Source organism: Anolis carolinensis, chromosome 1 (assembly GCF_035594765.1).
Source record: "Anolis carolinensis isolate JA03-04 chromosome 1, rAnoCar3.1.pri, whole genome shotgun sequence".
NCBI lineage: Eukaryota > Metazoa > Chordata > Lepidosauria > Squamata > Dactyloidae > Anolis > Anolis carolinensis.
The window spans coordinates 358372041-358386488 of record NC_085841.1 but is presented as its reverse complement, the minus strand read 5'-3'; the positions used below and the strand labels follow the sequence as shown (position 1 = coordinate 358386488).

The window sequence follows — 14448 nt, the reverse complement described above, 5'->3', positions numbered from 1 at the left end:
AAAAAAAGGGCTGAAAAACTAGGCTTATACTCGAGTATATACAGTACTTGGGGAAAAGAGTATATATAATATGGCCCCTGTACTTGCAGTTTCTGACAAAATATGATAATTTTCACAGTTCTTTTTTTTTATGGCATGCCCAATAAGGCTGATCTCATCATGATGAATCTGGCTATTCTCTCTCTCCTACATTTGACTCTCTGATCTTGCAGACATTGTTCTCATGCATTGTCTAATTAGAAGAGATTGAAACTGTGATCCGGTCAGGAGATGCCAGATAGTTGCAATTAATATGGGGGGAGCCCACTTTGTGCTCTTGGGGTAAGTGATCATCAGTCAAAGAGCTGTCAGGCCTTCAGACTTCCCCAGGATTTGATTCACTGGCTGCTTCCAGACGGTTCCTTGTAGTCTGATGCATTGTCCATTGTTCTCTTTGGCTTGGGCGCAGCCCTTTTTCAAAACTTACTACAAGTATTAAACTTCTTTCCACACTGAGTGCAGAAAGGCAGGTTGCAAAGGAATTCAGGAATGCATTCCATGCGGGCGTTAGCCAAATCTGGCAGGAAGAGGCCAACATCCTTCAGAAATGACACTTGCAAGAACCTTCCTTTGCCTTGATGTAATTTAATCAATGTGACCTGCAATTGAGTCCTCATCAGCATTGCAATCTAATGCAGCTAAACTGCATTATATGAGTCTACACTGCCCATCTAATGCAGTTTGAAACTGCATTATATTTCAGTATAGATGAGGCCAAAGTCCATAGCGCAGGATACACCTTTCTTGAGATGTTAGCCTCCCCATTCCATTTTTCTCTTCCATCTCTTTAACAGCCCAGCTGCTGAATATAATCACATCTCCTTCTCATTCAACCTTTTTAAAAAGCTATTTGAGACCTTGAGATTTCCTCAAGTTTGCCAGTACATCCTCTTCTCCCTATTTTCTGTTTTTGTTTTTTAATAGATAAGCAGGCTGACTAAGTGCCTGAACATCATCTAGGAAAAAGGAAATGGTTTCATTTTTATTTCACTCTTATGTCATTTAACGGAGGAGTGTATGCATTGGTCATCCTTTGTTGTTGCATGCCTCCATGTAACAATCAGGACAAAAATCTAATCATGGGATTTGAAGCACAGCGTGTTCAAAGATACTTCGGTTTTGCCTTCATATGAACTTGTGATGTAAAATTTCTATGCTTGGATTTTTATTTCCTTATTTGTTTATTTTGAGTATATATACCCCACTGTTCAGCCACAAAAGCTCTCATAGTGGCTTACAAATGGTTTATTTTACAGTTCCTTTGCCTTTAGCCTTATCATCTAAATAAGACACAACACAAAAGGAAAAGGGACTGGCAGTGGGAAAGAGGATGAAGTCCAGCAGATACTTAAGTTCTTGGTTCCTCTCTACTTTCGATGTCAGGGCAGTGGCAGTTGGCTACCAATTTTCACCTGCTTCTGGACCGACCTAGGCATGGTGGAGCTGTGCCTTCCTCTTCTTCTGCTTCTTTCCCTCTGATATCGTGGTAGTTGGGATGGAGGGAGGACCTTTTATCTGAGTCTTGGTCTTGGTTTAATGGAGCTGTGCCTGCCAGTCAGTTATTGGACCCACCACCAACATGCTTCATTGAAGATATAGATCTGAGGGTATTCATCTTGTTGAAGGGTCTGGAGACCAAGCCTTATGGGAAACAGGTTATAGAGCTGGGTATGTTTAGCCAGGAGAAGAGAGGACAAAGAGGTGACATGATAGCTCTCTTTAAGTATCTGGAACATCAAATAAGTCTATATGTGTTGCACAAGTTAAAACACAAACAAGTAGATTCAAATTAAAAAGAGATTCTGACAAAAATTTAGGAAGAACTTCTAGAAGGTAAGAGCACTTCAGACTATTTCAGAAAGTTATGGACTCTCCTTTGAAGTTTTATTTTCTAAATAAAGCACCTCCTGGGGTATTTTAGTTACAGAGATTGATTCTGGCAGAGGGCTGAAGTGAATGGCTCTTGTGGTCCTTTTATGGTTCTGCCAGTAGAACCATACTCAGAGGTGGGGTTTTTTTTTTACCAGTTCCTTTCTCTGAAATCACCTGGTATTTTTTGGTCCCCCATCCAAGTACAAACCAGGATTGGTCTTGCTTAGGTTCCAAGAGCAAATAGGATCTGGCACTTTTAGAAGCTATAGATGGATGACTACATAGGTAGATAGTCCATCTGAAGTCCACATATGGATCACTGCCGTTTCTGTAGGACAACCCACTTTGATGGTGCATCACATGCCCATCTCAAAAGGCATGTCATTGTCCATCACTGGAAATGTTGGAAGAGGTACCATGGGCCATCTAGTCTATCCCCTGCTCAGTGCAGGATCTCCAGTTCAATTATTCCCAGCAGGTAGCTGTGCAACCTGTTTTGAAGACATCCAGGGAAGGAGAACTCAGCATCTCTCTGAGCAATTGGTTCCATTGCCGAACTGCTCTTACACTTGAAACTGCTCTTACATTCACCTTCTTCAGGAAGAGGGAACAAACACAGCCTTCCGTGGATCCTGTCGGAAATGAATGGCATTCCTTGGCTTTTAAACAGTAGGTGTTAGATTTCTTGACAGTCGCGAAGGCCTCTTTCTTCAGAAAGGATGAATTTAGCCGGCCAAACCCAAGTTTTTTGGCAGGCAGCTGTTTCAATGCGTGCCGCTCAACGGGGCCAGAAATGTAACGGAGATTGGCAGGGATAAAACATGTAGGAAACCTGTGGCTGCTGTGGGGTGGAAATCAAATCAAATCAAGCACTGAATTGGCTATTCAAAATAGGGTACTTTTCCAGAAACTAAACCTGTTTCCTTCATTCAGTGAGAGTAATTCCAAAAGATTTATTATGTTGGTTGACGGCAAATAGAGAGCACAGTAGAGGCAGCTGCTAGTTTCTGTGTCGGTGGAATAAGGAAGCGTTGTCATGGATCTGGTCTGGGTTTTAGTCCAAATCTTTTGAAAATATTATTATTATATGTATTTAAGGAGAGTCATGCCTCAAATGTCAGAGGATCTCAGAGCAATGTAAAATAAAGGAGCTATCCAATGTACTGCACTTAATTGGGGATAATAACTCCTTTAAAGTTTGGACTAATACCCAGAGTGGGATGCAAATGACAAAATGGCAGGGATGCCTTACTTGCTGACACTTCACTCAAGAATAAAGATTCAATAGGATGAAACAGCGGCCATTCATTTGGGTATCACAAGTATTAAGTTGTGGGGCAACCGTGTAGATAGGAAGAGTCGACAGCCTGAGAACGAATTGCAGCAACGTTTGTTTCTTGTCCCAAAGGATTGGATGGAACTAGATCATTGGAGCGATTTCTTTCTTTTTTTTACTTCCAGTTTTTCTTGGGTGATACTATAATTACCAGGGAAGAATTGAAAAGCATCACAACATTTGCTTGGAGCTCAACAGCTGAGAGAAATAAAAACAGGACAAATTTCAGAAGCAATAGACTCACAAACAAAAAAACCTAATTTGTTAGCATTAAAATCTTCTGTGTCTATTATGTTTAAAGCATATCTGTCGTACTTGAAGATGCCCATGAAATGGCAGAGGGTAGATTTGTATGCAAGTCCTGCCATTAGGAGGACTAAGATGATAATGACAATCAAGAAAGTGTGTTGTCGAAGGCTTTCATCGCCGGAATCACTGGGTTGCTGTGAATTTTCTGGGCTGTATGGCCATGTTCCAGAAGCATTCTCTCTTGACGTTTCGCCCACGTCTATGGCAGTCATCCTCAGAGGTTGTGAGGTCTGTTGGAAGCTACGAAAGCGGGGTTGATATATCTGTGGAAGGTCCAGGGTGGGAAAAAGAACTCTTGTCTGTTGGAGGAAAGTTTGAATGTTGTAATTAATTGCCTTGATTAGCATTTAATGCCCTTGCACCTTCAAGGCTGATTCCTGCCTGGGGGGGGGGGGGTGGATCCTTACCTGGCCCTGATTGTTTCATATCTGGAATTCCTGTGTTTACTGGATTGATTTACTGTTGATTTTAGGGTTTTTTAATACTGATAGTTAGACTGTATTCATTTTCATGGTTTCCTCCTTTCTGTTGAAATTGTCCACATGCTCGTGGATTTCAGTGGCTTCTCTGTGTAGTCAGACATGGTGGTTGTTAGAGTTGTCCAGCATTTCTGTGTTCCCAAATAATATGCTGTATCCAGATTAGTTCATCAGGTGCTCTACTATGGCTAAATTCTCTGGTTGAGTTAGTCTCAAGAAAATATTTCATTTATGGTTATTTTTAAAAATGTACTGCCATAAAGAGCAACCTGTATTTTATTAAATACACACTAAACAAACCTACAAATTAGCAATCCACACACTAGCAATATAGGCACATCAAACACACTAAAACAATACCAACATTCTTCAAACACCTTCAATTTCATCTTCTCGCTTCTCATCATCTTCATTGTCTACTCATATTATTCTTAACTGCAAATACATACATTGGTTTTGGCATACAATAAGTACATGACATGTATTTACCTAAAAGCTTGTATTCTGCAGTATTGTCATCTTATATGAAACAATATTTATTAGACACTTTCTAGATATGTTAACCAATAAAAAGTTGTGGAATTTCCCAAATTAGATCTCACAAATAAAAATCACATATCAATCTATATCAGTCTCACATAACATGTCATTGAATAAAAACCCAAAGCCTAAATAATAAGGAAAATAAAGATCCATCCTTTTCCAAGGCAATACTCTCCCCCTCAAATTCTTCTCTCTTATCCATCCCCTGATGTATACAAACCCAGTGTCTCTATATCCGAAGTCACCCTGTAGATTAGCGAGCCTGCCATGGAGGTGTAATATACATTCCCAAAGGGTTGGGTTTAAAGAATGAGAAACATGGGTCTATAGATGCATCCACACTGTAGAATTAATGCAGTTTGATGCCACTTTGACTGCTAGGGCTCAATGGTGTGGAATCATAGGACTTTACAAGGTCTTTAGCCTTGCCTGCCAAAGAATGCTAGTGTGTCACCAGGCTACATATCTAGTATCCCGTAGCATTGAGCCATGGCAGTTAAAGTGATGTCAAATGGCATTAATGCTGCTGTGTGGATGCACCTTAAGCCTCTGTGTTGTCTTTTTATTTTTTCTGAGTCTCGGCTGCCACCACAATTCAATTTCCATTGGGGCTGGAACTTGCCGCGTGAAAGCACAACTGTTTTCTGTTCCTGTGAACTCGCTCACACCGGCTCTTGGCTCTTCGCCAGCCGAGTAGGAACGGGTTTTGTCTGCGAGTGACCTAATTCTCCTGCTGTGAATTGTTTGGCGATATCCACTGCTCAGGGTATCTTGGTGTGCCCAGCTTTTCCCCAGGGATGGCGGGAAGTGACCGTGAATGTGCCGGCTTTGTCAGCAAGAGGGAGCGGATCCCTTTGCGAGCTTGGATTTCTTAGAAGATTGCCATCTCTCCCTCTTTCCTTCACTCTCTTTTGTATTATTTACTCACTTAGGTCTGTTGTAATGATAAATATCAAAAGTAGTCATTGTTTGTTTTGGGGCTTTATGAACGGTCCCATCAGAAAATGTATAACGATATGGGTGAACTACAACTCCCATCATTCTGGTGCAATTCCCTCCAAATGCTGCCAGTATTTAAAGTTGGCCATATTGAGTATGCATACCAAGGTTGATCAGTTGAGTTCACAGTGCTCACTGGATGGGAGTGAACTATAAATCCCAAAATGCAAGATCAGTTCCCTCCAAACTCTGCTAGTATATAAAGTTGGCCTTGATGGGTACATATTAAGTATGGTACAGATCCATCGTCGGTTGGGTTCACAGTGCTTTCTGGATAGAGGTGAACTATAAATCCCAAAGCGCAAGGTTAATTCCCTGCAAACCTTGCAAGTATTCAAAGTTGGCCATGTTGGCTTTGCATGCCAAGGTTGATCCAGGTTCATAATCAATTGGGTTCACAGCGCTTGTTGGATGCGGGAAACTTTAAATCCCAAAATGCAGGGTCAATTCCCTCCAAACCCCACTAGTATACAAAGTTGGCCTTAATGGGTTTGTGTGCCAAGTTTGAAAATCCATCTTTGATCCAAGATCCAAGTTTGAGATCCATCTTTGTTTGAGTTCACTGTGCTCTCTGGATGTGGGTGAACTATAACTCCCATAATTCAAGAACAATTCCCCTCAAACCCCTTCCAGCATTTCCTGTTGGTCATGGAGTTTCTGTTTGCCAAGTTTGGTCCAGATCCGTCACCAGTGGCAGTCTAAACAGTCTCTGGAAATGGGAGCTATCTCCAGAATATCTTGAATATCTTAAAGAGTTTCAAGGGACTCATAAAAGGAGATGTAGCCCTTCATATAGCTTGATTCCACAATCTGCCTCTTTGATAGTGTTCCTGCGGTGTAGGAAAGCAGCTAATCCTTTTGGCAGACCAAATAACACCAGCAAAAACACTGTGATTCCGTTGCTAAGAGTCAAGCTGTATAATCCATTTTGGAGAGGCATGACTTATCTCCTTGTTCAAAGATGAAAAATGAGAATATGCTGGATAAAGGCTTTCTGTGATTTCTAATATGAGCTGCAAGGATAGTAAAAGTCACAGTATGGAAAAAAAGAGAATCTAACAATATAGAATTGGCTAAATAGGATATAGGCCACAGCTTTATCTGAAAAATTAACATAAAAATAAGATTAGAGAGAGGAGACATAAAATAGAAATAAAAAATGGAAACCACATATTACGTGTCAGGGCAATAGCAGATGGAGGCATTGTTTGATACTATGAGATTGTGGATATCCTCTTTCGAGAAGGCATGATCATCAAGTCTGCAGACGGGACCAAATTGGGAGGGATAGCGAATACTCGAAAAGACAGGAGCAGAATTCAAAATGATTTTAACAGATTAGAGAGATGATTGTCCGAAACTAACAAAATGAAGTTCAACAGGGACAAATGCAAGATACTCCACTTCAGCAGAAAAAACAAAGCAAAGATACAGAATGGGGGATGATGCCTGGCTCGGCAGCAGTACATGTGAAAAAGATCTTGAAGTCCTTGTGGGGAGGAAGGTGAACATGAGCCAACAATATCATCCAGCTGCTAAAAGAGCCAGTGGGATTTTGGCCTGCATAGATCCAGGGGAGTCGTGCTCTGCCTTGAATCTGCCATGATTAGACCACACCTGGAATCACACTGTGTCCAATTCTGGGCACCGTAATTGAAGGAAAATGTTGACAAGCTGGAATGTGTCCAGAGGAGGGCAACTAAAATGATCAAGGGTCTGGAGAACAAGCCCTATGAAGAGTGGCTTAAAGAGCTGGGCATGTTTAGCCTACAGAAGAGAAGGCTGAGAGGAGACATGATGAGGGCCATGTATAAATATGTGAGGGGAAGTCATAGAGAGGAGGGAGCAAGCTTGTTTTCTGCTGCCCTGGAGACTAGGACGCAATGGAACAATGGCTTCAAACTACAGGAAAGGAGATTCCACCTGAACATTAGGAGGAACTTCCTCACTGAGAGACCTGTTCAGCAATGGAACTCTCTGCCCCAGAGTGTGTTGGAGGCGCCTTCTTTGGAGGCTTTTAAGCAAAGGCTGAATGGCCATCTGTCAGGGGGTCTTTGAATGCGATTTTTCTTCTTTTTGGCAGAATGGGATTGGACAGCATGGCCCACAAGGTCTCTTCCAACTCTATGATTTTATGAGTCTCTAAGGAAGCCTGCCACAGATGTGGGCAAAACATCAGGAGAGAATGCTTCTGGAACATGGCCATACAGCCTGGAAAACTCACAACAACACAACTCCCATCATCTCCAAAAAGCATAACCACTGGTCCAACTGGTCTGGCTTCCTTGGCTTCTCCAGTATATAACTGCTAAGTTGCTTTTACATATTTGATTTTAAGCAAAATTTTAAGCTGCTTTGAAAGAAAGGAAAGATACAAATAAACTAAATAATGCAGTTTCTTTATTGTAGGTGTGAATATGAAATTAACCAAAAAATTGAGTAATGCAACCTATGTTTTCTGACCTTGTTCTCTCATCTATTTATTTCAGGACCAAGAAGAAAATAAAGGCGCCACAAGCTGGCCAGAGTTCTACATCGATCAGCTTAACTCCATGGCTGCTGTAAGTAGAGTTTTTGGAAATTAAACTCCTGCTTATGTGGAAAGGGGACATGGCATGCTCAAGGTTGTATGTGTTCACAAGTTGGGAAAACATAGAAGATTAAAATATTGCACCTGGCATGAATGATGCAGATTTGTACATTGTATAACAAGATAAGATAGAAACTGGTGTTTTTAGAATATTAAGATCCTTTGGCCCAGGTCTGGTCTACATTGTATAATTGATGCATGTTGACACCACTTTAACCGCCATAGCTCCATGCTATGGCAGTTAATGTAGAAGAAGAAAGATTATTAGATCTGGAGTCTAAAAATGTTTCCCGTTAGATGTTGTAGGTGTAGTGTGAAGGGCATTGAGATTTGCCAGTGATCTGCAGAAAAAGAAGACCCCCAGGTGATTAAATACAGGGCTGAAGAAGCCAACATTGAAAAAATGTGAAGATGGGCTCTGCTTTCCAGCTGTCCAAGCAACTGCAGTGGCCAAGAGCCACATGTTCATGCCTGCAAATGTGGGGAAGGTTTGTTTCTGTAGACCTTCCAGGGCCTCCAACAAAAGCCCCTTGATCAAAGGAAACAGACCTTGCTTGTCTGTAAGTAAACTGATTTATAGGCCCTTCCACCAGCTGGAGCTCTTAGCTGGCAGAGGCAAGTGGGAATTTTACAGACGGTTACAGACACAGAGGGTTCCTCCTCATCCCTTTTCTTCACCCCCCACCCAAGCATAACATCTGCCGCTCATTCAACAAGGGAGTTTGGCATCATGTCTTCTCTGTATGAATCTCTAAGGGATTGCAAAGGGTCACTAGAAGCATGCAGGTCCTTTCCCGTTCACTGCTTGTCCTGTGTACAATATTGGGAGGAAAGGTAAAAGCAACAGATGGCACCTGGCTTTTGAAAACAATATATATGAAAGGGATATAGGAGTCTTAGCAGACAACAAGCTGAACATGAGTCAAGAGTGTGATGCAGGAGCAAAAACAGCCAATGTGAATAATAATAATAATAATAATAATAATAATGAGAAGGAGGAGGAGGGGGAGGGGGAGACGACGACAACGACAAAGAGTGAATACCATAAAAACACAATCCAGAGCAGAAGAGAAAACTGGCAAAAGAAGGCTCTCCATGGACAGTTCCTGGGAAAAATTGAGAGCCAAATTGACAAAGAAAAAACATCGCTTTGGCTCACAAATGGAACTTTGAAAAAGGAGACGGAGGGCCTGATTCTGGCAGCCCAAGAACAATGCAATCAAAGCCAAAATTGAAAAGTCGACAACAGACCCCAAATGTAGACTCTGCAAGGAAGCAGATGAAACAATAGATCACATCCTCAGCTGCTGCAAGAAGATCGCACAGACAGTGTTGGACTGGATGATCCTTTTGGTCTCTTCCAACTATATTATTCCTATGTTAATACTCTTGTATTATATCACACACTCCAAGTATTCCAATTTTGTAAGGATAGTCCTAATTATTCCAGTGCCGTCCCACTTTTTCAGCTGCATAAAATGACATGGAGGGCCAGATGCAACCCCAGACCTTGAAATTGACACCTGTGCTCTAGCATCTTCCATTGCTTGTGCTATGCTGCTTAGATCGAAGAAGGAATTGTTCAGAAATCTATTAACCCTCATGCTCTTGCTTGGGGCAATCTAGTGTCCCAGAATCATGTTTTGTTGCATAGTCTGCACAAAACCAGACAAGCAGATCATTGCCTTTTTGCCCTCAACAGTTTATTTGTTATTTTAATAAATATCTTGCCCTGGATTCAGAGTGGCTTACAAATTGTCATTTCGGAATTATCTACAAAAATTGTCTCTCTAAGGCAGGGGTCCTCAAACTTTTTAAGCCGAGGGCCGGTCCACAATCCTTCAGACTGTTGAGGGGCCGGATTATCATTTGAAAAAAAAAAAAAAAACAAATTCCTATGCACACTGCACATGTCTTATTTGTAGTGCAAAAACAACAACAACAACAACAACAAAAGAAAAAACCAATATTTAAAAATAAAAATAATTTTAACCAACATACATTTATCAGGATTTCAATGGGAAGTGTGCTCCTGCTTCTGGCCAATGAGATGGTCAAGTTAATTAAGGTTGTTGTTGTTGTTGTTGTTGTGTGCCTTCAAGTCATTTCAAACTTTGGGCGAGCCTAAGTCTAAATTGTATTTATTTATTATTTATTTATTTACTGCATTTATTTACTACATTTGTATCACACCCTTCTCACCCCAAAGGGGACTCAGTGGCTTACAAATTATATGTACATACAATATATTATATTATTAGCATAGCACAATATTAGCATTATATATTACTTTATTGAACTATACCACTATACTGTAATATTATTAGTAATATTATATGTAACTAGCTGTGCCCAGCCACGCGTTGCTGTGGCATTTTCTGGTGGTGTTGGTGAGAAATTGTTGAGGTAGTGGTGGTATTGAATGTCTGTTGTATGCTAGTCTTTATGTTTAGTATGCACACTGAAGTGGATTATATGGCAGTGTGGAGTCAAGATAATCCAGTTCAAAGCAGATAATATAAGATTCTAAATGGGTTATATAGCTGTGTGGAAGGGCCTTGAGTCTACACTGCCATATAATCCAGTTAAAATCTGATAATCTGTGGAAGAGGCCTAAGTGAGGCCTAACTGTGCCTGTCCCCTGGGCTGAGTAGGTTGCTAGGAGACCAAGTGGGTGGAGCTTAGCCTTCAAACTGGCAGCAATTGGATAAAAACTATTATTCCTCTCCCTGTAATTAGGACTTTATTTTTCTTTTCATTTTGTTGTATCAACCTAGAGCCGTGAATGATGGGTTGTGTTGTCAAATTTCGAGGTTGGGGGGCCTGTAGTTTTGTTGTTTTGTCCACTGCCCTGATGCCATCATTCTTTTATATATATAGATATAGAATATATAATTAATATTATTATATGGTATTATTATTAGTGTTATATTGTATTACATTATAATATTATTATCAATATTATATGTATATACAATATATTATATTATAAAACTGAGGGCGGGGGCCAGGTAAATGACTTCGGAGGGCCGCATCCGGCCCCCGGGCCTTAGTTTGGGGACCTCTGCTCTAAGGTGTTGCTAGGTCCTCCGAGTGTTTCTTTGTCATGCTACCCCAGGAAGTTACCATAGAATTACATTGGAAGATGAGCAAATCCCTAAAAAGGCATAGATTGGTTGTAATTCATTTGGAGATGAAGGACTATTTATTTATTTATTTATTTATTTATTATTTACAACATTTATACCCTGCCCTTCTCACCCGAGGGGACTCAGGGCGGCTTACAGAAATTGGCAAAATTTAATGCCCAAAAGTACAATCGTAAAATCAAAACAATACATATAAATCCATTAATAATATTATAAAAACCTTACGAACATATATGTAATTAAATCCATTCGTCCAAGGACCTCATGCTTCATCCTTAAATCAGACCATGTCGACTACTTTTGCTCATGTTCAGAGGCACTCTTTTTGAGTGATGTGTGGTGGGTGACATAGAGGTGTTGAATTGCCTCTATGGTGTGATTCAGTTTGAAAGAAGCTATCCAAATTGTCAAACGTAAGATCATATAAGGTTCAACAACTTTCGGTCACAGTCTCAAAGGTTCAGGCTTACCTGTATACCTAACCTTTGAAATTGCTTTGGCTAAAGCAAATTTTTAATAAGCAAATCCATCGAAAGAAGCGATAGCTGGAAAGCTTATAGTCTCGATTGTGGGGTCAAGTGGGCAACCACAATGGCAATATTTCATTTTTATTTTAAGCATCCATCCCTTGTGGTGAGACCTAGCATTGTGGGCACGGCTGCCAATTTCGGCGGTTCTCAGATGTGGGCATTCCTCCACTAAAACCATGAAATGCCAATGTTCTTTTTCTCTGTTGCATCTAAAGTACTTTGGTTGAGCTTAGAGAAAAGTGTGTCCTGTTGGATTTTTTACAGTGAATTGCCAGCATGAAAAGGTGACATCATTAGTTAAATATTTCTGCAAGACACCTTCCTCCTTTAACTTCCCGGGTGACAGCTGTCCCATTGCATCACCAGCTTAGAGAAAGCTTTAGCGGAAACAATGACAACATTTCAGGAAAACAAGGGCAGAATAAAAGAGCCACCCATCCCAGTTTTATTATCCACAGATGGCTGAACATTATTTCTTTTTATTTTGGGTGCCGAATGAAGCCAATACGTGACACAAGGGTTGCATCTAGACTGCCGAATTAATGCAGTTTGACACCACTTGAACTGCCATGGCGCAATGCTATGGGATCCTGGGAGCTTTACTTTTACAACAACTTCAGTGTTATCTGGCAATGAATGCTGTTGCTTCTCCAAGCTACACTCCCATGATTCCATAGCATTGAGCCATGACAGTTCAAGTGGTATCGAACTGCAATAATTCTACAGTATAGATGCAACCAAGGTGGCACTTTGAAACCAGATCCAGGTGGCTACTGTGGGAAGAGGGTTGATTTCTGGTTCCATGATAGAACACATGATCGTGGTTCTTTTTAAAAACAAATTGTCCCTGTGTGTCATAATATTAATTCAGAGTTATGAAGCATCTTTCCTACGTAAAAAATCCTGTATTGAATTGTAATTTATTTTCATAATAAGAAGGAAGTCATTGCACAGCTGCAATTGACACACATTACTGTCTATCATACTTTTTATTATCCTGTCCACCAACAGAAAAATACCTAAATTAGAAAGAAAATCATAATCACTGTCCTATACGTCATTAAGACCACAGCTCCAAAAGCCAGCTCTGAATAGTTTGCCAGTCCAATAAAGCAAATTTTGGGATTGAATAGAGAAGACAGGTTGTTCCATTCCCCAAATTCAGTTTCCAGAAACAGTTTGAACATTAAATGCATTCCATTGTGTTTCGGCCATTATCTTTCCTCAGAGGATGGATATCCCAACATGGGGATGCCACAACGGGAAAAGCCCTCTTCTTTGTAAATGCATTTTGTTTCTCTGAGTGATAGTATACAGGGACTTGTCATATTCACCTCATTTCTGCGAACTTCTCAGAGAATAATGTATTTTTAAATAAATTGAGGATGTTAATAAATGGCTTGAGAGTCATTCATAGTTTGTGCTCATATTCTTCAGAGAAAATCATTGATCGCGCTGGAGAAAGAAGATGAAGACGAGAGAAACAAAACCATCGAAAGTCTGAAGACAGCACTGAGGACCAAACCTATGAGGTGAATAATTTATTTTGTATTTTGTTGCTGATACTTAATATTTTGGAAAGGCATGACCTTTTTAGAGATTGTAACCTTTTGGAAAACCAGAATCTCCATAACCTTTTGGAGAAAAATGTAATTCACAAATCATAATCATTTGAAGATCTTCCAGAGAAGAGCCAAAACTCATTTGAGTAAAATCTTCTCTTCAGTGGTATAGATCCACATGTACTTATGCAAGGCAATTTGCTTTCAGTTGTTAGACTGATAACCTAGCTGTCTCTGATCTGTTAGGAACAGAGATAATACCAATGCACAAAATCAGCAGTTCTTCAGAAGTGTTTCTTTTCAGTGCCCAAAAACATCTACTCTCCCATAAAATATCATGTTTCTATATCATTCTCTCAAGAGACAAAAATAAAGTAGACTTTGTTAACATATTTGGTTTACTCACAACCTTCATGTATTCAGCATATAGGTACATAACATATCCATCCAGTTACATATAGGAGTTGAGGTAGTTTCTCTGTGCAGATAACACAGAACATCTTTCTTATAATCAAGAGCAACATGAATTTGCTTTTAGCAGTCCAAAGTCTACATGGCATCTCTGTGTTTTAATGGAGTCAAAAGTCTCAACAGTCCCGTGGCTAAAGCATTTCTGTGTTCTAAAATGGAGTCTGACATCTCAGCAGTCCCAGATCTGATCATGTGTTTTGCAGTCCCTCCCACAACCTCAAGAAACATAGGGTAAATGGAAAGCTGCATACTAAAGTATACATACATAATACAGTAAACAAACAGAATCATATACAAAGCAAATTACTAGTGGAGGCTTGAAGAAGGTTGCTATTTCCAACATAATCATATCAGCTGGCTTTCTCGTGGTTATTCCCAACTGGAGTAGACCTAGTCTTGATCCACATGGAGAGGTGGGTAAGAAATGATGACGATGATTGATAATACTGACAGTAACAACAATAGTATCAACTGCTTGTTGTTTTGGGAGGCTTTTTTGAGGCCCAGAAAGTTTGCCCCTTCTGCCAGGTGTCCTTTGTTATATTGGATGTCCTCTGAGAGAGGGAAAG

At 40.3% G+C, this 14448-nt stretch overlaps 1 protein-coding gene across 3 annotated transcripts in view; it reads left to right on the top strand.

The window, feature by feature from the left end:
• daam1 (dishevelled associated activator of morphogenesis 1) overlaps positions 1-14448 on the top strand; it is a 188273-nt gene that overhangs the window by 109748 nt on the left and 64077 nt on the right. For all 3 annotated transcript variants that reach the window (XM_062968613.1, XM_062968612.1, XM_062968611.1), the window contains 2 exons: positions 8067-8138; positions 13284-13378. In XM_062968613.1, the coding sequence (XP_062824683.1) occupies positions 8067-8138; positions 13284-13378 (167 nt within the window). The remainder of the gene's footprint in view (positions 1-8066; positions 8139-13283; positions 13379-14448) is intronic.